This window comes from Podarcis vaucheri, assembly GCF_965113315.1.
Source record: "Podarcis vaucheri genome assembly, chromosome: 2".
NCBI lineage: Eukaryota > Metazoa > Chordata > Lepidosauria > Squamata > Lacertidae > Podarcis > Podarcis vaucheri.
Genome location: NC_138760.1, coordinates 45,094,570 through 45,118,838, shown reverse-complemented (window position 1 = coordinate 45,118,838; position 24,269 = coordinate 45,094,570). Strand labels below are relative to the sequence as shown.

At 46.7% G+C, this 24,269-nt stretch overlaps 1 protein-coding gene across 2 annotated transcripts in view; it reads left to right on the top strand.

Annotated features, from left to right (window-relative positions):
* The window catches only part of USP43 (ubiquitin specific peptidase 43), an 81,449-nt gene that overhangs the window by 26,079 nt on the left and 31,101 nt on the right, over window positions 1–24,269 (top strand). For both annotated transcript variants that reach the window (XM_082213804.1, XM_082213803.1), the window contains 4 exons: window positions 9,414–9,520; window positions 19,731–19,823; window positions 21,663–21,798; window positions 22,192–22,336. In XM_082213804.1, coding sequence (XP_082069930.1) covers window positions 9,414–9,520; window positions 19,731–19,823; window positions 21,663–21,798; window positions 22,192–22,336 — 481 coding nt within the window. The remainder of the gene's footprint in view (window positions 1–9,413; window positions 9,521–19,730; window positions 19,824–21,662; window positions 21,799–22,191; window positions 22,337–24,269) is intronic.

Sequence of the window (24,269 nt, the reverse complement as noted above, 5' to 3'; positions counted from 1 at the left end):
ATTCTTCACTGTAGAGGGCTGGACTAGATGACCCCTGGGGTCCCTTCCAACTCTACAGTTCTATGATCCTATGACCACCTGACAAACTGCAAGCAGCCAGACCATGCAGAAATGTGGACTACTCCACATATTTATATATATATATGTGTTTGTTCAATCCAAGCACTGCTCCAGGTGGTGCAAGTCAGATACGTTTGCTCCAAAATGCAGCAGCTAGCCTAGTTATGCCAGTCAAGAGCTGGTTCAGAGGGTTTGATGTGAAACTTAGTATTCTGTAGTGCCTTGGAAATGGGTCCATTTAGGGGACTGTACTGGTTACTTGTCGAAGAGGGAAGAGAAGTGAGAAATGGTTGCATTTCTCATTGGCCAGAAATAGGCAGATTTTCCACCTTGATATTTGTATTTTCAGGAAAGTGTAGGATCTGCATGCTTTGCTCACTTCCCGGTAATGTAGGAAGGAGTATTTAGGACAGAGATAGGAGTACCTAAATGTTGCACACAGAAGGGCTGGCTATTTCCCCTACATGGTATGGTTTTGATGTACATTTATTTATTCTGTGTACATTCCAGGATTTGCTGAGAGTGGCAAAACGGGGATGTAGACTGCACTTAGGCAACACTCCCCAGAGGGCAATGGTAGCCTGTTCTACATGATGGAGATAATCGCAGTGCCCCACCTTATAGGGTTATTGTAAAAATTACTGAGATAAGGGGTGTAGAGTTAAATGGACATTCAAAAATCCGCCATGTCAATGCCAAGTAGTTCTACCAAGTGCCACTATTACTGCAAGACTATCTTGCCTGGTGGCAGTTTCTACAGCTAAGTGATCCTGGAAGAACCAGAACTTCAGAGCTGGGCGGAGGAGCAAGAAATATGCATGAACATAGCCAGGATTTTTTGGGTGGGGGGCAGGACTTTTGTTAGGGGGGCAGAATCAATATGATTCATCAGCTAGTTTAGTATTTCTATTTTTTTACTTGATGTGGGGGGCGGGGGGAGCATCGCCCCTCAGCTATGCCCATGGTCCTAAGGTTCTCTCCTGCTGCTGGAAGGGGATGTTGCAGATGTTTGGGAGACTAGTACCAAGCTGCTATTGCTGGTGCAAATGTCTGCTATTGCTGGTGCAAACAATCAAGAATGATTTTTAATCATTCTTTAAATTTTCCGTGTCTGTAAATTGAATGAAAGACACACATATGCACATATAGTCTCTCTCTTGCTTTTTTAATATTACTTCAACAGCATTCCAGAGTGACACATTCCAGGCTAAAAAGAGAGTGTTCTTGACATCAGGCTATCTTCTCTTGACTTTTTCAAGTATGCAGTTGGATTTTTTAAGCACATCATATAAATTATACTGTAATGAGGAGTATATTTGGCTGGTTCTCAGTTTATAGCATGTCCTTGCAACTCTTACCCTCTTATCTGATCTCCGCGTAAACAGCTTGTTTCCTCCCTCAGTTTTCTAATACTACCCTTTTTCCATGCGCTCCCTGGAATCTCCAAAGGATCTCTACAAAGCAGCTCTGTTGCCTGTCCCAGCACTAAGCACCACAGCGCTGTGATCAGAGGTGAGTCCTTTGCCTGCTGCCTGTGTGTAAAAGGGCAGCTGTGGAATGAGGGTGAGGAAGAAGGCTGCCTTTTACTTTAAAGAGCAGGCGGAGGGGCTTATTTCCAATCTCAGCACTGTCCTGCTTGGCACTAAGAAGGGAAGTATGGTAAATGATCCCTCTGGCTGCTCTTCAGAGAGCTCAGGGAGTGGCAGAGGGATTCTATCTCTTGATCTCAGCACTGAGACTGGGAGATAAAGGACTCTATCTTCTGACCAGATTGGGAGATGAAGCTGCGAGGCTGGTAGGCTACTTCCCGTGTGTCTTTGTGAGCCAGATTTCATCTGTGGATTAGCCACCCCTGACCTAGCACTATATCATATTTTCAGTTGGGGCTATTAGGGATGCTACAGAAAGAGGGGAAGAAATAATCAGATCAACCTTTATCACATAACACCCTTCATAAATATATTTATCCATCCTTGTTTTAATGCTAATCAGATGCATTTGTCTAGACGGCTTGTCTGCATTTGTGACAGGTGTCAAAGTGTGATTGGCAGCTACCCCTAGGCAAGGATGAGAAACTACCAAAAAAGCACAAGCTTCTCCTTTCTTCTCCCCCTGGCAGGTGGCTTAGAACCTGCACCCCAGCTAGGTGAGGCTCCCCTTGGAATCTGCTAAGTATGCCAGCGGGCCTGTTGCCGTGAGTCACTGCACACCAGGGTAGACAAATCAATAACCGTAGACACTAACTGCACAAAACCCAGCTTGGAAATATGCAGCAAGAAACTAAGCATTGTAGTGGATGCTTCTCGGCTGCATTGGGCTGAGTGTGTGATGAACGCCGTCCTTCTTGCATTATGTGACGCAACACAGTGAAACTGGAAGTTGGAGCAATGTACTATTAGCAAAGCAGATTTAATCTGTTCAGACTGCAGTTCTCTATGCAGGAGTAAGCCCCGCTGAACACGGTGGGGTTTACTTCTGAGTAGACATGTACAGGAATGCACTATTGTTTGCTTTTCTGGGACCTGCTCAAATTGTGATTTGCCCTGGTATTTGGATAGGAGGTGTAGGAGACAAGAGCACCAACTAGTTGTCAAGGGGACATTATATTAATATTATTATTAATTAAGTTTATACCCCGCCCATCTGGCTGCGTTTCCCTAGCCACTCTGGGTCGCTCCCAACAGAATATTAAAAACACAATAAAACACCAATCCTTTAAAATCTCCCTATACAGGGCTGCCTTCAGATGGCTTCTAAAAGTCAGGTAGTTGTTTATTTCCTTGACATCTGATGGGAGGGCATTCCACAGGGTGGGCACCACTACCGACAAGGCCCTCTGCCTAGTTCTGAATGTTTCCCATGGCAGATGCCTCTTGCACGGGAGGTAGGGGTCCCATACTGATCTGGGTTTTTTTTTCCTTTTTAAATGGAAAGCAATATATAGCCTGTTGTTCAAAGGCTTATGTGCCCTCATTTTAAGTAAAATTGGGACTTGAAACAGACTCTGTATCCCTCATCCCCTGTGTTCAGCAGGGAGGCATAGTTGGTGCTTACCTGTGACAGGGCCTTCTTAGTGGCAGCTCCTCATCTGTGGAGTGCCCTGAGTCTGTCTCCCTCATTATTAACATTCATGAGGTTAAAAAGCTTTCCTGTTTACTCAGGCATTTGTTAGCTGTAATATACTGTTCCTAGCAATCTTGACATTATTAGCTGTCGCAGTATGTTTTTAGATGTTCTCAATGTTTTTTAAAATGACTTTTATTTATTTATATTTTATTTTCAATTCTGTTATTTTGCTACTTGGCTGTTTGCCACCCTTGGGTGGAAGGGCAGGAAACAGATTTTTAAAAACCAACCAACAAACAAAACACACTCCTCGACAGCTCTTATTCTCATGCCTGCTGTTGCTACCAGACATGAGCTTTCCTCAGATGTATTTCATCTAACTTTAATTTATTTCATATTTATCCTACCTATCCTCAAACAAGTGATCCAAACTAACAATAATATAACAATTATTAAAACAACAAATATTAAAACAACAGTAAAAACAATTGTAATAAAAGTACAAGAACAATAAGAAATCAATGGGGACAGTCTGCACCACTACAGATGGGTCCAGTTCCTGGATTTTGAAATGAAAGGGTCTCAGGTAGGAAAGTCCTCTGCCCCATGGCCCTGATTGGCTTTTACCACTTAGTGTAAATAACACTGGGCAATTCCTTTGACTCCCATTTGGCAGAAATAGCAGGAGTATGCTTCCCTTAGATATCTACTTAGGTAGTCGTACATGAGCAATGGTATAGCCATTTTTAAATGTAAGCATTCTTAGCTGACTCTTGAAAACTGGTTTTCCTGGTACAGTGGTACCTCACAAGACGAATGCCTCGTAAGACGAAAAACGCACAAGACGAAAGAGTTTTCCGTTTTTTGAGTCGTTCCGCAAGATGAATTTCCCTATGGGCTTGCTTCGCAAGACGTTTCGTCTTGCGAGTTCTTGCGAGTTTGTTTCCTTTTTCTTAAAGCCGCTAAGCCGTTAATAGCCGCTAAGCCGCTAATAGCCATGCTTCGCAAGACGAAAAAACCGCAAGAGGAAGAGACTCGTGGAACGGATTAATTTTGTCTTGCGAGGCACCACTGTAAAGGCATCTGTTGGCACACAAAACTCTCTTTTTGATTGCTTTATTTATTTATATTAAATCTATCCTTCAGTTGTGAGTCTAGAAACGATGGAAAAATCTTCAGATCAAGATTTTGTTGACATCTATTAGTTAAGAAACCCAAGCAGATAGACCATCCTGGAAATACATTGGAGTCTGAGAGGGCTAGGCATCCCTTGTCTCTTAGGATCACCACAGCATGCAAAGCTGGTGGTTAAGTTTCTAAGATTGGGGCCATGCCCCATGAATCAGTAGGCAAGATCAGGAGTAATTTTATTAAAGCAGGGATGAAACTAGGCTCATTTTCACCCTGGTCAAAGACCCAGTTTGGTCCCCCCCCCGGTGTCTTTGCATACACACAGGCTGGTGCCCCTTTGGAGGCTTCACTCAGGGCAAAATCTGCCCCCCCAAGCTACGGCTCTGATTAGAGGCTGTTTATTTGGAAGTGGAATGACAAACAGGCAAGATGAAAGAAGTAATCGCAAAGTCAGAGGTGTACCTAGGGGTTGGCAAAACCAGCCCCTACCAGGGGTGCAGGCCCAGGCGGTGGGACACAAAAATCACCTGTCAGGTATTGGAGTCCTCTCATGACATCTGGAGTGCCCCCACTGGCTCAGAAACCCAGTCGCTGCTTTGCCCACAGAAGGAATCTCCAGCAGGAAAAGCTGCTACTGCTGCAGGAGGAAAGGAAAGTGGCCATTGGAGTGGCTTGCAGGCAGAGAGCCACATCCAGCCCTGAAGAGGCATGTTCCTCCTGTCCAGGCAACCTTGCCTGCTTCTTAGATTTTTTCCCCGGGGGTCTGTGTCCCACCAATATAGCTCCTTGCTGGAGGTGCAAGGGACCCTCCACAAAGTATTAGAGCTGACTTAAACTGCCTTAAGCTAAAGGTGTTATGCAATTTCAGGAAGGAAAGGACACTCCGTCTTGTTCCAGGAATGGAACAATTGTTATGGGCCCGCGGCCAGGCAGTAACCCAACCCCTTCTCACCTACGCACCTATAGCTCGGTTGCGTTGGATGTGGGTCAAGCTGACGGGAAGACAGAAAGTCCCCTTTGAAAGGGAGCAAACACAAAGTGGCATTCAGCAGTGACCTCCCATAATTGTGTAATTTTGGGCTAATCTTGGCTAAACTCCCAAAGGTTGTTTTGGAGATTGTATCTCCAGGCAAAGCTTTGCTAAGCATACAAAAGTCAGTTTCATAAGTTGTCACCAGCCACTGTTTTCTTGCAACCCAAAGGTGTATTTAAGCAATAAAATGAAGCAAGACATAACTGCCCAGTGGTATAAGGGGCATCCATGAGACTTAATTCAACAGGGGATATATTTAAGGGTCTAAGTAAGTGACAGGAGCGAGCCAGCAGGAAACTACATTGAGCAAATTGGAGTTAACTCTTTCCTAGAAAAAAAGAAAGAAAAAAGCATTTGCACAGGATGTCAGGCCAGCTGAGCAGAGCAACTCTTCTCTGGCAGGTCTTGTCCCCATGAAGCAGTTGTGGAGACTGAAGGTCCCCACCTCCCCACAGCTGCCTAAGTCCCCTTCTCTCCAGGGTTTTCCCCAAGCACTCTGACACTATGCCTGTATGAAGCTAACTTCTCCTCTGCCCACTTTATGCTTCTCCTGGTTCTGGGAGACCATGGGGGAGGGGAGCTTGTTGCAGCAGGAGAGGGAGACACCTGTGTATCTTCAACAGCCAGATTCATCTCTGCCTCTTTGCCTCCCTCCTCTCCTATTTGAGCTTTTGCCTCTGATTCTGGACTTCTCTTTGCAACAGTCTCTCCAACTCCTCCCTCACTAATCCCTGTTACCTCTTCAGCCTCAGACAGCTTCTCCAAGTCTTCACCCTCTGACCACTCATCGTTATCCCACCACCAGTCCCCTGGCTCTGAGCCGCCTTCCCTTGAGGGTTTCCCAGCTGGTTCCTCCAGCCAGTCTGTGACAGCAAGTGTCTGTTCCCTGGTCAGAAGGGAACACTTTAAGGTGCGGAAATCCTCCGCATTCAGTTGTGTGAGCTCCCAATTTGCAGTCTGGAGTGGTACATCCCGGCTTGACATAGTCAGAGCTAGGAAAAAATGTATCAAATTCAGATGCAAAATTGAAGCCATGTCCAGATATTGTGAAGTTCCAGATCCGGCCAGATAAGTACTGTATTATGTATTAAACACTGACTCAGTATGAGGTAGTTTCCTATGTTCCTGTGAATGGGGAGGGAGGAGGAAAAAATAATCCCAGGCAGCAGTATTTTAAATTATAGTTCTTATAATGACCAGGTGGGGTGGAAACAATTCAGGAAGTCTGCTGGAACAGCTGCTGTTAGGCAACAGCTGACAGAGAGCTAAAGCCAGCTGATCTCTCAATGGAAATGACACAGCGCCTCTCTGTGCTTACCTACCTGGACCTTTAAAAAAGTGGGGCATGATTTGCTTTCTGTTCAGGTGCCAGGGTGTTCCTGTTTTTTGAGTCATCCCTGGACTGGCTCAAGTGACAGCACTCTCTGGTTCTGAGGTGACCGTTGTAGAAGACGCCTCTTGGGTAGATGTCGGTGTGACTTGCCTCTCTGCAGCGTAAGGTCTTCTGCATGCTGTAGTGACTCAGGTGATGGTGGATCTGCCATCTGTACACTGGCATTGTTGCAGCTTAGCTGGATGGGGCAGGATGGCGGTGGGGTTGGGCGTGTGGGTGGGGTGGGCACGTGGGCTTCATTGGCACATCTGCAAACGTTCTCCACCCAAATAAGCATTAAGCAATGCTGGTGTTGGGAGGGTGGCTGCACCCACACTCAGCTAAGTTTCATCTCTTGAATTCTCCCTTAGGAGAAAGTTCTTCTTATGGAATGTGGGCCATGCAGAAAGGCTAAACTCTTCTGTGACCCTTTAGGAGTGCTGGTGGTCAGACGCAAGAGAGGACATGTACCTTGGTGTTCTAGTGGAGAAGTGGGAATTGTCTACTATTAAAGGTGCAGGACCCATGTCCTCTTTTGCATCTGATGAAGTGAAGGCGGCTTTAGTTCTCTGCTGTTTGTGGCAGCTGTTTGATGGCTGAGGCTGTTTCCACAACACAGGAATGCCAAAGTTTAAGGACTTGATAAAATGGAGGGATGGAATAGCCATCTTCACCCCTCCCCACCTCAACAAATGACAGTCCAGGAAAAAATGCAATAGAGAAGCGAGGAGAATCTTAAAGGATCTTGGTGCATAACAACACCCTTAAGAGTATGGCACCTTGCACTTTAATTCTCCTGATAGTCCTTTGGACTAAGTCCCCTCTACTCAGGTCTCATCATGAGAACCAATATTAGGTCAACAGTGTCCAAGCTACCAACCTTCTGAGAAGCCTTACCACAGTGAGATGCTTCTAGAGGGACCCTTTGCATTGCAGGAAGTGTGAGGTGCAGTCAAGAATCATACTGTTCTCATGGGCTTCATTGTTTACTTGCATGAATTTTACTCTGCAGCACACCCAACACCCTCTTCTGCTTCTTTGCATGGCAAGGGGGACTTGATAGGAGCAAGAGATCTTTCAAATACATTGTCCAGAATTGTGAACTTTTGCCTGGAGGATCCCCTAATAATAATCTTCCAAAGAACATAACCATTAGGTTTTTCTTTAATTTTAAAAAAATGTTTACTTCACTTTATCAATAATAAAAAACTCATCTTGTGTGGCTAACAGCATGGTTTGAAAGATGACAAAGCATTCATTAAAATACAGAATAGATAACTGAGTTCTTGCACTTCTCTTTGAGCCAATGTGTCACCATGTTAGGAGATCAACTCCCATTTTAGGGAAATCTCCTTGCTTCCTAGAGTCTGGGAGCTATTACCCTCCTATTCTGTTGTTCTTCCTTGCGTATCAAGAGAAATTCTCTCCTTTGCTTTCATAGAGGGGAAAAAAAAACACTTTTCCAGACAGGGCAAATGGTTTGATTAATAGCATCATGAATTCTTTTCCTTCCATCCTGCTACGTTTGAGAAATCCATTAAAATGTTAAATCTCCTTTGTCTTAATAGGAGGGGGCAGGTGCGGGCAGCCTTGCTTCCTGAGCCGTGAGGTCACTGAGGCCCAATTCAGATTACTATTACAGCCCAGCAGCGGCTGCTGAAAAAGCCTGCTTGCATGCTCAGAGCACCGTGTCACAGCAAGGGGCAACCGTGCAGATCTCCCAGATTGTACAGTGACTTCCCATGCTGGTAGCACTTAGATTAGTGTGCTTGTGTAAGCCCCAGGCAGAAGTGTCACCGGCATATGCTTCCATTGCAAAATGGAGCCTTGACTATGCAGAAACAGTTTGTTGGAAACAATAGCCACAGAACAATGGTAACGTAGCAAGGGTGGGGGACCTGTTCTTCCATAAGCCAGTGGTCAATGGTTGATGGGAATGTTGGTCCATCCACATGGAAGGCTATAGTATAGGATTCCACTGACTGGTCCTGGACTCGGGTGGCAAAAGTTGCTTGCATGCTTCGGCTTAGTATACATTCTGCTAAGAATAGGGCTTGACCAGGTGTCCCTTTCTAGTCCCTAGGGAGACCAACCAGCCTGCTTTATTTGCAGATTTTTTAAAAAAATTCTTTTGTTGTCACACTCTGTGCAACAAAATGTGTTTGTCCTGTTCTGGGACTGGCAGGTGTTGGCTCAGCCTGCTTCTCCCTGATTTAATGAGGAGAGAGTGAAAGATTCCCAAACACCTTGAAGCTGGTAATTGAGCTTTTGCACCCTCTTCTCTCATCCAAACAACTTCACAGAGCAGGACAAAAAAATGTGTATGTTTATGAAAACCCATCAAAACAGAACCCTGCCAGAATTCTTTTTTTTTTTTTAAAAAAAATGCCTGTTAGCAAACACGGTCACCTAACCAACTCTCTCTATTCCCCCTTTTAGATGTGATTTTGCTGCTGAAAGGGAGTGGGAGATGTGAAAAAGCGAGAGAAATGTGATGGTGATGGAAGGGCAGGGAGAGAAGGTGGGAGGAAAGCAGGGACAACGAGCTGGAAGAACCCACATTTTAAAACAGTGTTAAGAAGGCAGAACTATGATGGCGGATTTGGCTGAGTGTCCATTGGGAGAATGTTTGTTTTGGGAAGTGTTTTCAGTGGCAGGTGGAATGTCGGGAGTTGTAGTCCAACAAGATCTGGAGGGGGGGCAGGCCCCCCAGTCCTGTAGCTCAACTGTGCTCTCTTATTTTCTCTGCAGCTTCCATCTGGGCAGGAAGAGGGCTCCAATAATGCAAGTGCTCAGCCAGCTGCCCAGCCGCTAAAGGGCCAGAGCTTTGTGCAGAACCACTTCCAGGCACAATACAGGTAAAAAGGGACCAAGTGCTATTCATTGCATTCCGGCATTTTGTTACAGTACTTCGAAAATGGCCAAGAATTATGTGCAAATCCATGTTTCAGAGCACCTCTAAGGCAGAACATGTTGGAGATGCTGCAAGCAGGCCAAAGTCCTGGAGAACCTGAGTTTAAGCTAAGGAGCATAATAGCTGACTAGCAGAAAGTGCAGGGTGAGCGAGAAACAGTGGTTTAGCTTGGACATACCAGATCTGGCTTGCCTCCTTCTCAGCAGCTTGCAACAGCAACTGTGACAGTGTAGCACTCACAAATACAGTGGTACCTCGGGTTAAGAACTTAATTCGTTCCGGAGGTCTGTTCTTAACCTGAAACTGTTCTTAACCTGAGATACCACTTTAGCTAATGGGGCCTCCTGCTGCTGCCGTGCTGCCACTGCGTGATTTCTGTTCTCATCCTGAAGCAAAGTTCTTAACCCGAGGTATTATTTCTGGGTTAGCGGAGTCTGTAACCTGAAGCGTCTGCAACCTGAAGTGTCTGTAACCCGAGGTACCATCAGTGGGTTAGTTTTGGAGATAATCAGGTGACTGATTCTGAACTCCCTGCACCACTGTGGTATTACTCTCTTCCTTTGTCCATCTGAGCTGCACAAAAAATTGTAGGGACATGATTGGACTGCAAGCGCACCCTTGCACCCGTGCAACTGCATGCACCCCTGCTGCAGGTTGTGACTTCAACAGCAAGTATTCCCCTTTCAGAAGAAGTGTCCCCCTTTCCTTACACCACCCCAGTGCAGACGGAGAGGCTGGTGAAGTGTGGAATGGAATAAAACGTGGCATGGCTCTGTCCCCTTTGCGTGGCCAGGGGTGACTCGCCTTAGCACAATCTTGCAAGCCTAGCAGCTCCCGACTCTTTTAGCCACCCTGAGCTGGATGCAGGCCAAGGGAAGCATTGCAGCCGTGCTTGTCTTAGAATGCACACACATGCACGAGGCTCCTGCTGCTGACACTGCTGTTTTGCGTCTCTGGCGGTGGGATGAAAGAGCTGGGAGCGGAGTGAAGTTTGAAGCTCCCGGTGTGAGGCTGCTCTCGAAGATAAGGCATTAATGACTAGCGCTTGCCAGAGCTTTCCATTGTAAGTCTGTCTCCCCCCACCCCACTGTGCACTGAATAGGGTGAGCCCTTGCTCCAGGCCACAGCAGGAGCAGGGACACAGCAGCCATGCAAGCAGATGAGGCTCCTACATTTGTCTTCCAATCATCAGAATTTAGTGGAAGCCAGTGCTGGACTTGCCTCCACCTTTCCCAGTATCTCAAGGGCATTGGCATCTCTTTCCCAAAGAAAGGTTGTGCGAACGGAAGGAGAACATGTGGGTGTGTTAGCTGAGCATGCTGCCATCCAGACTTATCACTTGTGTTCTGATTCTTTTGTTGAAGTAACAGGTGTCACTCAATTCCAAAACGTAGCACATCTGCAGGGGTTTCTTCCCATTTCACTTACTCAGTCCCTTCCTCTGGGTTCTGCGCAGCAGCTGACCTGTGAGCAACTTCCACATCAGTGCTTCCTCCTACGACTAGCCAGCCAAAAGGGCATTGTTGTAGTTGGGACGGGGAGCGGGGCACACACTCTGCTTCTTATATGGGTGGCTAAAAGGAGCCAGGATTTGCGATCAAGTTTTTTCTTCTTCTGACCTGCGAATAAAATCTGAGCTTTGCCTTTGAGGAATGCAGTGCCCCATCCTTTCCCCCATGTGGTCTTTCCATCTTCTTCTTGAGAAGGGATGGCAAGGAACCTGAAGGCACAGGGCTTCTGGATCACTTCTAGGGGATTAGAGGTCTTTGGCACGTTTGCACTTGTTAATCTTTAAGGCACCACAACACCCATTGTTGTTGCTGCTGCTGTTTCTACTCTGAAGGGCAGAGTAGAAAACCAAACTCCAAGCCCTGGAATCTGGAATTCTAGCCAACTCAGCCAACTGTGAACTTGACTTGCTTCAAAAACTTGGGCTCAAATTGAATTAGCTATATTATTCCCACTGCTGTGGCCCAGATGCCCGGTCAGGCCAGCAGAGGTACTACAAGCAAGGTACGTATCTCTGAATTTACAAAATATCCAGGAGCGGGTTCTGAATTTCTGAATGTTTATTAAGAAATTTGGAGACACTGTTGCAACAGACATTTCAGTCTCACTCATGCTTTCCTTTATCATGTGGCTGCTGAACATGCATAGGTTTGGAGGTAACAAATTCTGCCCCTGATCTACATGCATTCATTCAAGGAGAGCCCTGTCTATATTGCTTCTTCTGATCTGTGCACATTCTGCAGCCAGGGAGCCTTGAACAGGTATATTGTGGCAGGCTCCAAATGTGATAATTGCTAAATCTGAATTCGACTTTGCCCTGTTACAAACTTCAGGTGGAATTAAGCATTGTGCGAATATGATCATTCCATCAGTGTGAGCATTTCTGCTTGTCCAATGGAATGATTTCACACACACACACACACACACACACACACACACCCCTGTGTTGCTCTGGGGGTTCTCTTAACCCCCCAGAGTGGATTTTGGGTGGAGAGGAGGAATCCACATTGTACTAGTGGGTGTCTTTGCACTGGTTTCTGCCCCTTTGTTTTTCCGGGTAGTATTCAGAAAAGCAAAAGCGCACATAAAAGTGTTGAATAAGTCAAGACAGAACAGAGATAGGAAGAATTGTTTTGCTGCTTTGCCTCTAAGCTGCTGAGTAGGTTTTCCATAAGAGGAACTGAGCTAAATCAGACCAAAGGTTCATCTACTCTAGTAACCCACTTCTCACAATGATGAACAAGATGCCTCTGGGATGCACACCAGTTGGGCATTGTTCTCACCTGCTTCTAGCAATTGGCATTCAGTGATACTCTGTCTCTGAATGCAGACGTTCCATAAAACTATTATTGCTCCTATCCACTGATAATTATGGAATTCATTCATGAATTTATTTCATTTTTAAAAGCCATCTACAAGATGAATAGGGAACCTAGTGCCCTCTAGATGTTGTTGGACTCCAGCTCACATCAACCCCAGCCTGCCTGTCCTGTGGTCAGGGATGATGGAAGCTGTAGTCGAACCACATTTGGAGGTCTACAGTTTCCCCATCCCTGTTGCACTCACTAGTTGCATGGCCACACATTCTTTAATTATTTTTGCATCGTGTGAAGAAGCACTTTCACTTGTGTATCCTGGCTATCTCTCATGCTTTTCTGTGTTTGCTTCTTAAGCCTATTTGTTCTGCCGCACATAGAATTCTACGTGTTTGGATATTTTCTTGCCAACAAAACCCCATTGTTTCCTGGAGAATTGGACATGCACATCCAGTCTTTATTTGGAGAGACTCCAGTCTTTACCAATGAGGTAGGAAGAGAAACAGCTATGATGCTGTTATCTAGTACCTGTGATAGGATCAACAGCTGCTATCACAGCATGACCAAAACTGGAGCAGCTGCTGTTAGCTAGCCCCACAGATCTTCAGGCCAGTATTTCCCTTTGAGTATTGTGCAGTGCTGCCAGAGCTTGTGTGAAAATATGGAAACATATCCTGGCTTGAGTTTTGAAGTGCATCAGCTGGGCTTTTTGGTCCATAGAATAAGGCTTGGTCATCCCTATTCCCGAACCACATCTGCATTGCTTTGTTATATTTGGAGAACAGAAGAAGTGCCTTGAAACAACCAGCAAGCAGAAAGTGGGTTTTGGAAAGGTTAAGAGCTCTTTGAGATGAGTTGTGCTTAGAATATAAGGAAATCTCAGATGCTGGCAAAATCTTTATGGAATCAGAGTGATGACACCTGGACTTGTCCTCTGTGCGGCACGCAAGCCGGTGGAGCCAGTGACACTTGTGGAGCCAGAATGAAGCTGACAGCTGTTAACCAAAAAGGCTGCTGCATTAAGGGGCCGGAGCATGTCAAACAGGCTTTAGTAGAGTAAAGTGGCTTAGAGATTGCAAAGTTAAATTTATTCCAGTGCATGTGGACCTCTACAGCTTGTGCTTAGAGGACCTTATGCAGGGAGAGAACTAAATGAAGCAAGTTTTCTCAGTGGTGCCTTCTGGAGGGTGGCCTCAGTTGAACTCCACGCCGTATTCCCAAAAAAAACCTTGGAAGTCTGTGTCGACAGCAATGGGTGCCACTTCAGGGGCAAAAGCAATCATTATGGGAGATCTCCCCCTGCCAATGGAACTGGAGCAAAGTCAGATGCTCCATCTGTCTGAGTGGCCCATCCATTATCGCTGGTTCTACCTGTCACTTAGTCGGCAAACCGCCCATCACCAGATTTGCAGAATGCCTTGTGTTAGTTGGGGCCACAGATTGCGCTGTCCAAGGTGGTTTCCGTTGCATTTTAAAATCTGGGCAAGTGTCATCTGGCAGAGGATAAAGTGTGTCACATTTGAACACGTGACTTGTGTTAAAACTCTCGTTCAGTGGTGGACGACCCAAAAGTGATCTTCCTCATAAAGATATCTCAGGGGGAAGGAAATGAAGGCTACATCTGTTTGCGTGTTGCCTGCTCAAGACATCCAGTGTTGGGGTTGAGTGGAAGAGCTCATCTCATCACACACTGAACAGTGCTTGGGTGTGTGAGTGATTGTGTGGCCCACTGTAATGTGTGCTCTGTATTTTTGCCTAGTTGGCGAGTGACTTATATTTATTTAAATATTATAATCTGCACCTTCGTAAAATATATCACACAAAAATATAAAATCCGTAGAAGTATGCGTGAAACATAATCCAAAGCATGAATAGATATTGGTTGATTAAAAAGAGAAATGCAGATTGTGAAGGTGTCTAAATAATACAGTTTTCACATTTCAGGAATGGTTCTTGCCAAACCTCTACTGCTAAGGAGCTCCACAGAGTAGACATCTGTATTCCCCCACAGATGCACAAACCTTCCCTCCCTTCCCTCATAATGACAGATATTTTGCTAATAAACAGATAATAACTAGTTCACTTGTCACACCCTCAGCCCAACAGAGGTGTTCCCAGGGCCGTTGACACCCTGTTACAGTGGCGCCTTGCAGCTATTGCTTCCTATGAGGTGGGGAATTTGCATTAACCCCATTCCCCATTCTGGAGGAGCAGAGGTGGGAGACAGGAGAGGCCAGCCCCCCAATCCCCCATGTTCATTCCCAAGTCTCAGGCTTGCACTGCTTTGCTCCGCTGTGTGACATTGCAGCCATCTCCATGGCAACCCGTTGTAGTGTTTGAAAGGGTGGCTGGCGTGGTGGTAGCTAGGCAAATGCCGCCGCAGGGGCACACGCTAGGCTCCAGGAAGCCACTTTTCCAGCACCTTACTTTCCCCGGCTGATATCCATGCAAGCAAGCATTTCCACCTGGAAATGCGCTCAGAGAAAAAGGCACCCTCACCCCACCCTGCGTTGCTTTGCATGCCACACACCACTTCCCAGCTTGCATCCTGTGAACAAAAACAGCCTTTCCGGCAGGAAATTGAAATGGCCCCGTGTGACAGAACTGGCCCCTTCCTGAGCTCTGGAGAAGTCTCATTTTGACGGGCTTTATTTCCTAGCGTGAGCCATCACAAAAACTAATAGAAGTGCAGGGCAGTTGCTCTACGTGGTTTTCTACCTGTGCTGTGTGTATATATACACCATGGTTTTGTGTGTGCTCTGCAAGGAGCATTAAATTCAGTAGCCTGAGATTAGCAGAGGGTGGCAGGTTTCTAGCCCTTATGGCAATGAAGGTGAGTTTAATTATTTTTGTGGGCAATCGTTGGTGTAATCTCAGAAGCCAGGGAGGCAGGTTGGTGTGCGAGGGAAGGACAGGCAGCTAGGAAGCAACAGGGTGTCATTACTCTTTATATCTTCATGCCCTTCCATGTGCCTAGTGGAGCTGAACAATTATTGCGGAAGAGAAATGAACAAATGCACACATTTTATCGGTTTCCAAAATTGAAAGAAGTTTAGGTTTTCATTAAAAATAAAAAGGAGCGCCCAGGACTCCTTAAATAGTCAACACAACTGCACCCTTGGTCAGCAGAGGCTCTGTTGTTTTGCTCCGGACCACATCATTAAAAATTGCTGCAAATCTATTCTCCGATAGCGCCTAGATGTGGTGGTTGTAGTTTCCACGGTATCTGAGGCAGTTTTAAGATTCCATCCACCTTCTGCAGTGAAGCAGAAGAGCTTTAGATCTCTCCTTGCTGAGCCAGCCTCCCCCATGCCCAGCCTAACCCAATGTGCCCCCCCCCAAGGCCCCCTTTCCCATTGCGCTGGTTGGCAGAGAGAGACACGCCAGGCATGCCAAGCGGCTCTCCACTCCCCAATTAATCCCTTTCCCATTAATGCTTATTAAAAAGGGCTGCTTTCATTTTCAGCCTGCCAACCTCAGATCTGTGCGTCAAAGCCTGTCTATATGCAAACGATCTATTAATGGTGCAGTGCTGCTCTGCTCTGAGCTGGCTAGTGAAGGAATGGAAAAAGTAGGGCTCGGAGTTTGGCTTGACTTTAATTTAGGACGCGAGTGTGTGTGTGTGCGTTTTTTTGGGGGGGGGACGTGAGAGCGAGAGCTCGGGAGGTGAACTGGCTATTTCCATTAAATATATATAATATCCCTGCGGAGCTTGGATAGAGTACTTCTTCAAAACTTGGTACCTGAGCGGGAATGGCAGCAGGTGGGAGATTGAGTTTGCCAGGGTTTCTTACTCATGCGTGGTCTTTGGGGGTGGGGGGTGGGGGGAGCCGCCACAGCGCCATTGATAGCCATTCTTGTATTCTGGCACTGTGATCAGGGAAGGTAAAGAGAGCCCCGCTGGATCACTCCAAAGTTCCTCCTAGCACAGAATCCTCTTTCCCACAGTGCTCAGCCAGATGCTTCTGCGCAGCGCAGATACAAAGGGAACAACCCTCTTCTGTTCTTTGACCTCCCCCCGCCACCCCTCCGCCCGCCCAGCAACTGCCTCTGAGCTTGGGGTTGAGCTATTACGGTCAATAGTCACTGACAGACCGATTCCCCCTCTAATCCTCTTTCGAAGACATCTAAGGTAGCGCCCGTCCCCACATCTTTCTGGTGGCAAATTCCATTAGCTGTGTGAAAACAGTACTTTCTTTTGTCCGTCCTAAATCTACCCCTTCATCAGAATCGTTGTGTGATCGCAACTTCTAGTATTATAGCAGAAGGAGGGGGGGGGAGATGGATCTCTCTCCCTCTCTGTTTCTCTTTCCGTGCATAATTTTGTAAACCTCAGTGCCATTCCCCCCATTAGGCATTTTCTAAACGAATCCCTCCCCCAATACTTCAGCCTTTTTTCCGTGGGAAATGTGCTCCGGCTCTCCGATATTGAGGCCTTTCCTTAAATGTGTGTGTGTGAGAGAGAACTTGGAGTCCTACTGCAATCAGAGACATCCATTCCCCCCTTTGATCTTATCCACCAGGACTCTTCTTACAGTTAAGCTATGGAATTTGCTATCACACGGTGTAATGATGGCTGCTGCCTTTGACAGCATTAAAAGGGGATTAAGCACATTCATTGGGATAAGGCTATCTTGATGGTTATGTGTTAACTCCAGGATCAGAGACACCATGCCTCTGACATGCTGGGAATCGCAAGTGAGGAAAGTGCTATTGCACGCAGGTTCTGCTTGTAAGCTTCCCATAGGAATCTGGTAGGCCACTGTTGAGAACGCTAGTGGACCAGATGGGCCTTTGGCCTGATTCAGTGGGGCTTTCCTTATAGTATCATAGAATTGTAGAGTGTCGGCAGGAACCACAAGGCCCATCTAGTCCAACCCTTTGCAATGCAGGAATCCCCCCCCCCCCCGCAGCATGGGCTTGAACCCATGGCCCTGAGATTAAGATGCTCTACTGACTGAGCTGTGTTCCTCATTAATTAAATGATGATGGTGGTGATGATGATCTAGGAGGCCAAATAGTGCACCAGATGTCAAATTCTGGAGGGAGGGGAGGTGGTCTGCTTCTCCTGATGGTTTCACCTTGGCAAAGTCAGACTGCTAGTGCATGCAGTGTGGTTGTGTGAAAGTGAGTGGGAGCAAAAGAATGCAGATAAAAATAGGACTCGGTGTCTTTTAAAGTAATATTTCAAGGGTAGCTGCAAAGAAGGAGATAGGGCAAGCTTTAAGTACTGAGCAAAGCGGCTCCTGCTACAACCAATACCTGACTCCCCACCCCTCCATAACAAATACCAGCTTCCTAGAGGGCAGATTCAAATGTAAATGATGGCGGTAGTGGGGGGTTAGACTGTCTCCCAGTGCTGTGCCCTTGATCCAAATCTTTCCTTCTCCCCTGCAACACCTTATAACAAAGAAAAATCCATTGGCCAATCTGATCTCCTGTCACATTTAGTTTGGCCATTAGTCTCGAGATGTTGGCTGCAGTTTCTCGATGGGGGGAGGCCAAGCATTCAAACACCTTCTCCATTTTTGTTCCTTCACAGGTACAAGAGCTGAGCCTTGTACATGTATCTGCTAGAACTCTGTTTAGTGCAATGGATTGGTCTAACTGAATGTGGATACCATGCCAAATCCTATGTTGTGTAATGCACGGTGCCTCCATGCCTACAAATGCATGTCCAAAGGGGGTGTTTTGGGTCATTTCTGGTACACATTTAGCAAAACTGTGCTACAGAAAAGCAGATGCAGTAGTGCTTTTGGGTGGCATGATATGATGAAGGGTGTTACCTGCGTCCTTCTGAAAGCGCACCTGTATATTTAAGTGAGACTGCACCACTGATGAAAAAGGGACTTACCTGAAGTATCCACATAGGTGAAGATAACTTTCTATTATTAAGGAGTAGCTGATTGTTTTCCTTTCTAGAATGGATTCAGCCCTGCATGTTGAGTCTAACCCTCACTTCTTCCTTTTGGGGAAACTTTTATTTTTATGTCACATACTGGAGCCTGAACTCCCAGGTAATCTTGTTAGGTGCAATCCCATTAACTGGCTAGGACTTGCACCACTGAGCCAATCTCATTAAAAGCTGGTCTCACTTCTGATGATCGGCTCTGTTCACTGCTGAGGAAATAAGTCTGCTTCTGGTGGAATGGGCTAGCCCTGCTAGGTGGAGGGCTACTTGTGGAAAACCCACTCTTTACTGCTGAATTGGAGCAAACAGCACAAATTGCCGTTTGTTCTGATTCAGCATTAAAGAGCAGTTTTCTTGGGGAAAGCAGTGGGGCAGAAAATAACCACTCTGACTTTAAAGGGTGGACCTGTGCCTAGAAAGAGCAGGGATGAGCCCTGCTCACAGTATTGTAGCTTTGGTCTTTTATCTGTTCTTTGAAACCAAGGGTATGTATTGATATGCATCAAGGGGATTGCTTCAGTCAGCCACAAATCATCTTGGTGAAGCACAGAATGTCTCCATCACAAAAATGGATTTGGCGCTATGAGGCTACAAACAAGTGTCAGGAAGAGACACTATGCTGGATGAACAAAATGCGATTTGGTTATTACAGTGAACTCAGTGTTGGATGTGAGCTGAGGGGTCAGCTTTGTTTTCTAGCATGTGTGTAAAACATGTTCCCACCCCAGGGCAACTATGGGAGAGAAAAGTTTCATTCAGCGATAAGAGCTTCGAAATATTTTGTAGTATCTACCCTGTAGATAAAAGAATCGCCGGTTGTGGCATGGAACTGGTCACAGTGACATAGAGGATGAGCATGAGTGTAGTAACCAAAAATGTTGTTGCCTGGGGGACAGGGAAGAGTGTATTCATTTATGGCAAGTCAATTTACAGGGATACAAATTTAGAACTATTAACTGTCTGATCTTAAGCTCCTCAAAGTGACTTCAGTATCATGCTGCTTTTGATAATACTCGTAGACTGGGTGCAGATCTTCCTTGTGGTCATTCTTCTGTGGGGAGTCTACTGACTCAACCCTCTTTTTGTAGAACAAGGGGCCCCTTGGACAGCCCTTTGGCTGGAGCAATGCGGCTGTACCTGTGAGATTAAAATGGTAAATCTAAACAAATTTACTGGGAAGCAAGTCTCATGGACCTCAGCAGTGTTTATTTCCAAATTGTTAACGGGCAAATTTGACAAGGGGTGACCTCCTAGGACCTTAGTTATTCTGCATTCCACAAGTTCTCCTTTTAAGCCTTGAGGCCAGATATGAGCTTCAGACTTCTAGAATACAAAATGTGAGGTCAGCCCTACATTTTCACTGGTGTAGTTATCCCTTGACATGGGATCTGACAATGTTTCTCTCCCTCCCTTTCTAGGTCCTCCTTGACTTGCCCTCACTGCCTAAAGCAGAGCAACACCTTTGATCCCTTCCTGTGCATCTCATTGCCCATCCCTTTGCGCCAGACCAGGTATGTGAGCCAAGTACCCACACTTTCTCTCCCAGATCCTAGCTAGGGAAATGACGAATCAGTCTAATCAGGTCTGTGTCTCTTCTGCATGCATTGACCCGTAACTCCCTTGCACCCCACTTCTGCATGAATTTATGATTTCAAAGAAAAGCTGCATGAAAATTCACATTTTAATATTATTTTTAAAATGTATTTTGAAATTTATTTTCTTTCAAAATGTGCATGCATTTTGATATGTTCTTGAGCCGCAAACTCCCTTTGAGTTCAGTGGGGTTTACTCCCATGGAAGTGAGTCCAGGACTGCAGCCTGAGTTCCGATTCATACATTAGTCTGGAAGGGGGAGGATTATCAGGTCAGCTCCTAGTGAAATTAGCAAAAACCAAATTGCTCAGGCATCCCTGGTCCAGCCTCTCTGAGTAGTGCCTAGTAGTAAAGATCAGTGAAGTGGTCTGCTATTCCCCCCAGGCAGATTTCTTCATCAGCCCCATTTCAGGTGCAGAAAAGCCTTAGTTTTCCCCGAGGAGAAAGCAGACTGTCTTTTTGTCCAACCAAAGCAGGACCTTTCCCCTCTCAGAATCAGTGCATACAGACTCCTCTGCACATCTATTGGGAGTTGGCAAGGCAACTGCAATGGTCACCTACAGAGATAGGCCCTATTCACTTGCACTTTTGAGTCATTTCTGAGGGTTTTCCCACTCCCACCCAGCAAAACATTGTCTCTCTCTGTACAAGTTGGCTCTGCAAACACACACACACACACACACACACACACCAGCCAACAGTAACTAGTCCATGCTGTCCATTTATCTGCATGGTACTACTAAGCATTAAAACCAGGAAAGTTTTAAAAAGTCTTTAAAAATGCTCCCAAGATGTAACCCATCACCATAACTTGCAAGTCCTGGGAAAAAAAAGATATTTTCCTCCATGTACTTGGTAACTTTACAAGGATGTTGCGTTGAGTGGGAGTGAGGAAATGCCCCCCCCCCAGTAGGTACATGGGACAGCCATCTTTATTTCTGTATACTTTCCCAGGAAGAGACTTCACTTTATGATGTTTGAGTGCTTACCAGGAGTGTTGGATTGTGTTCATAAATTCTATAGACCCACCCACCCGCTCAATCTTCATTCACTCTCCGTAGATTAATCCACATTATTCACATTTATCTGTTTTTGATCCACAGATGGGTCTGTTGTTCCTCCGCCCCAGTGGGTAGTTTCACTCCCAAATGCGGAGCTAACGCGACTCCTCTGACATCTCTTTTCTGATGGTGCAGGAGTACATGTGGAGTCTGTCCTGTGCAGACTGCAGATGAGCCAGTAATGACTTTCCCCTCCAGCTAAAAACTTGCAGTCACAGCCAGTCACCGGCTTCCAGCAACGGCGCTCCCAGTTCTGCTTGCCACGGCTGATGCTTGGTGCATCTTTTCTTTAATAGCTAGAGGGCTTACCCAGGCCTCTGGTAGGCAGCTCCCATTTGTCGGCTGTTGCTGGAGCAAAGGAAGACAGAGGATTGCATGCAGGGGAGAAGAGACCAGTGTATCTAAAGCAGGCATGGGCAGACCTCAGGCTTGTAGGATCTACTTTGCTGTTAGGCTTTTTTTTTTTTTTTTTTTTACTTTTGTTTACTAGAACCCTGAGATCTACTTTGGGAAGCCCAAACATTAAAAATTTCACTGTTCAGGGCTGCCTTCAGAACTAACAATAATTTTATTATTTATATGGGTCCCAGGGCTCTGGATGCACCCTGTATCTCACCAGGGTGGGGCAGGACGGCCATTTGGCGGCCATTTTGCTGCACCATTCTAAGTTCCCTTTCCCGGCCCCTTTCCCTCCAGGCCTTTGAACGTCACCCTTGTCTTCCAATCCAAGAGCCAGCGATTTGTGCGTGTGGGCCTGGCTGTGCCTCTCCTCAGCACCGTGGCAAAGCTGAGGGAAATGGTGGCAGAGGAAGGCAAGATTTCACCTGACCAGGTAAGCCAGACGTGTTCCTGCCCCCATGCTCTGGGTGCCCTTGTTCCCTGCGAAATACATACAGTGGTACCTCTGGTTAAGAACTTAATTCGTTCTGAAGGTCCGTTCTTAACCTGAAACTGTTCTTAACCTGAAGCACCACTTTAGCTAATGGGGCCTCCCGCTGCAGCCGTGCCATCGCCACCGCATGATTTCTGCTCTCATCCTGAAGCAAAGTTCTTAACATGAGGTACTATTTCTGGGTTAGTGGAGTCTGTAACCTGAAGCGACTGTAACCTGAAGCGACTGTAACCTGAGGTACCACTGTATAAGCCCAGGAGGTTTTCCTTTCTCATATACTGCCTAAGTCCTCAAGCCTTGCAAGGCCCTGACCATTTCACTCTGCCGCTGCAGGTGATCCTGGCTGAGCTGGGCCAGTCAGGATTCCGGTGCTCCTTCTCGGACGACGAGGACCTGAACACCATCGCAGAGGGTGACAACATCTACGCTTTCCAGGCTCCTCTCTCCTCCAGCAGGGCCAACTCTTCCCGCCTCTCAGGTGTGTCCTGCTGTGGCGGCTGGAACGCATTCTGAATGTCCCTCCAAAAATGCCCATCAAATAAGCTCTGGAGAGGTGGCCAAGTTCTTCTCCATCCCCAGGCCCCTGGGCCCCTGCTCCTGTCCAGCTGGCTTCTCTCTTCCCCCTCTCCACATGGAGGTGTCTGGCACTCAGAGCTTCAGGTACTTTTGTATCAAATGGTGAAAAGTTGAAGAAAATAATAATTCCCTCCACTGAGTATTTATTCCCCCTGCCAATTCCATATTGTGCTCGGCCTGAGGGCCAAACCAAATATCAACATCACCAGAGCTGTGTTCTTAAATCCAGATTGCTGCAATAACATATCTGCCAAGTGCCCTGTTTTATGGATGGCCCCGTTGGCTTTGAAGGTGCCCCGGGGTCTGCCTTCGCCCCAGGGTTCATGTGGATTCATGTGGCTGGTGGGCAGGTGGGCAAGGGTGAGCAGAGAGCAGGTGGACAAGGGCAAAGGTGAGTGGAGATTGGGTGGGTGAGGGTGGGTGTCCTGCTTTGCCCTCCCAGAATGTTGCAGGGTATGCAATAATACAGGAAGCCGTTTGTGGAGGAGCCTAATTTAAGGGGCAAAAAGTGCTTTCCTCAGCCTTTTTCCTTTCATCTCCCCCAGCTTGCTGCTTGAGTCACTTCCAGTAGTGGGACCCTCCAACTGGAAGACAAGGAGTAAGGGAGAGGGGCTGTGGGGGTGTAAATTGAGAGAAGAGCTTCACTCACCCACACATCTGTTTTATTCCTCAAACAGGGGCACCCATCTCCCCCACCCATGTTCTTGGCCATGGCAGCAGATCCAGGTTTAAACACACTGATCTGCTGATGCCCATATCTAGCATGGCCTTGAGAAAGCCAGGCGGCCGTGCGACAGTCATGTGTGACAGACAGAATGCTCCTTTATTCAGTGACCAAGCAAAGATACTGCTGCCAAAAGTAACAGCCTCAGAGCCGGGCAATTTACTCGGCACTTATTAAGAATGTAGTACCTGTGCTGATGTTGTGAAGGTTGGGATGCTTTGCACAGCGGAATTCAGAAGCCAGTGAGAAGGAGAAGAGGAGGAGGAGGAGATGCCCGATGCAAGAGGAGAGAGTTTTCCTGGCTTGATGGGATCACAAGGAGGCCAGTAACTTTAAACTGAAGACTGGCTCTATCCATCAGCCTGCCCTTGTCTCCTCCAGCCAGCACAGATTAGCCACAGTCACAGCAAATAGCCTCAGAATGAGTGGGCTTTAGGGGCGCCGAGACTCTGTCACTTTAACGGCCTCTTATTAAGATCTACAGTCTTGTGATTGCATCATGAGGCCTCTGGGAAATACCTTTTCCCTGCAGAGTCAGAGGACCTTCTCCGCCTCCGCTGGCAGCTTTACTACCTAGCTGTGCAAAAGGCATTTTTCCTCGAGTCTGCTCTTTGTTTGGCTTTCGACTGGCTCTGGCAGACTGTGAAGAGGTGATGCACCTGTAAGGCTGAGACGCAGTTGCCGGGACCAGGTCTGAACTGACAAAATGGGACAGCTGCTTCTGAGAAGAATTGGATGGATGCTGATGCATTGATCAGCCCAGGAACCTCTCCTGTGCCCTTGGTCCTGTTGCTCAGCCTCCTGGCCTGATTTCCTTCTGAGAGGTTTCAAGTGGTTTAGCATTGAACACACAAGTGGGTGTTGTTGAAACTGATGCAGCGAAAGCTTTCCTGCTCCTGCTTTTCTGCAATAAGTGTGTTCTTCGGTTCCTTCTTTTTGAGGGTGTCTGGAGAGCACGTGTGGTATAGCCCTCGTCTGCTAGGGTCATCTCAGAGTGCACATTGTTTGAAAGCACCTGCTTTGCCAACTTGGGAAACTTTGCACATCATGGATGCTGCAAGGTTTCACCAGGGTTATTAACCTTCTGCATACAAGGCGAGTTTGATACATA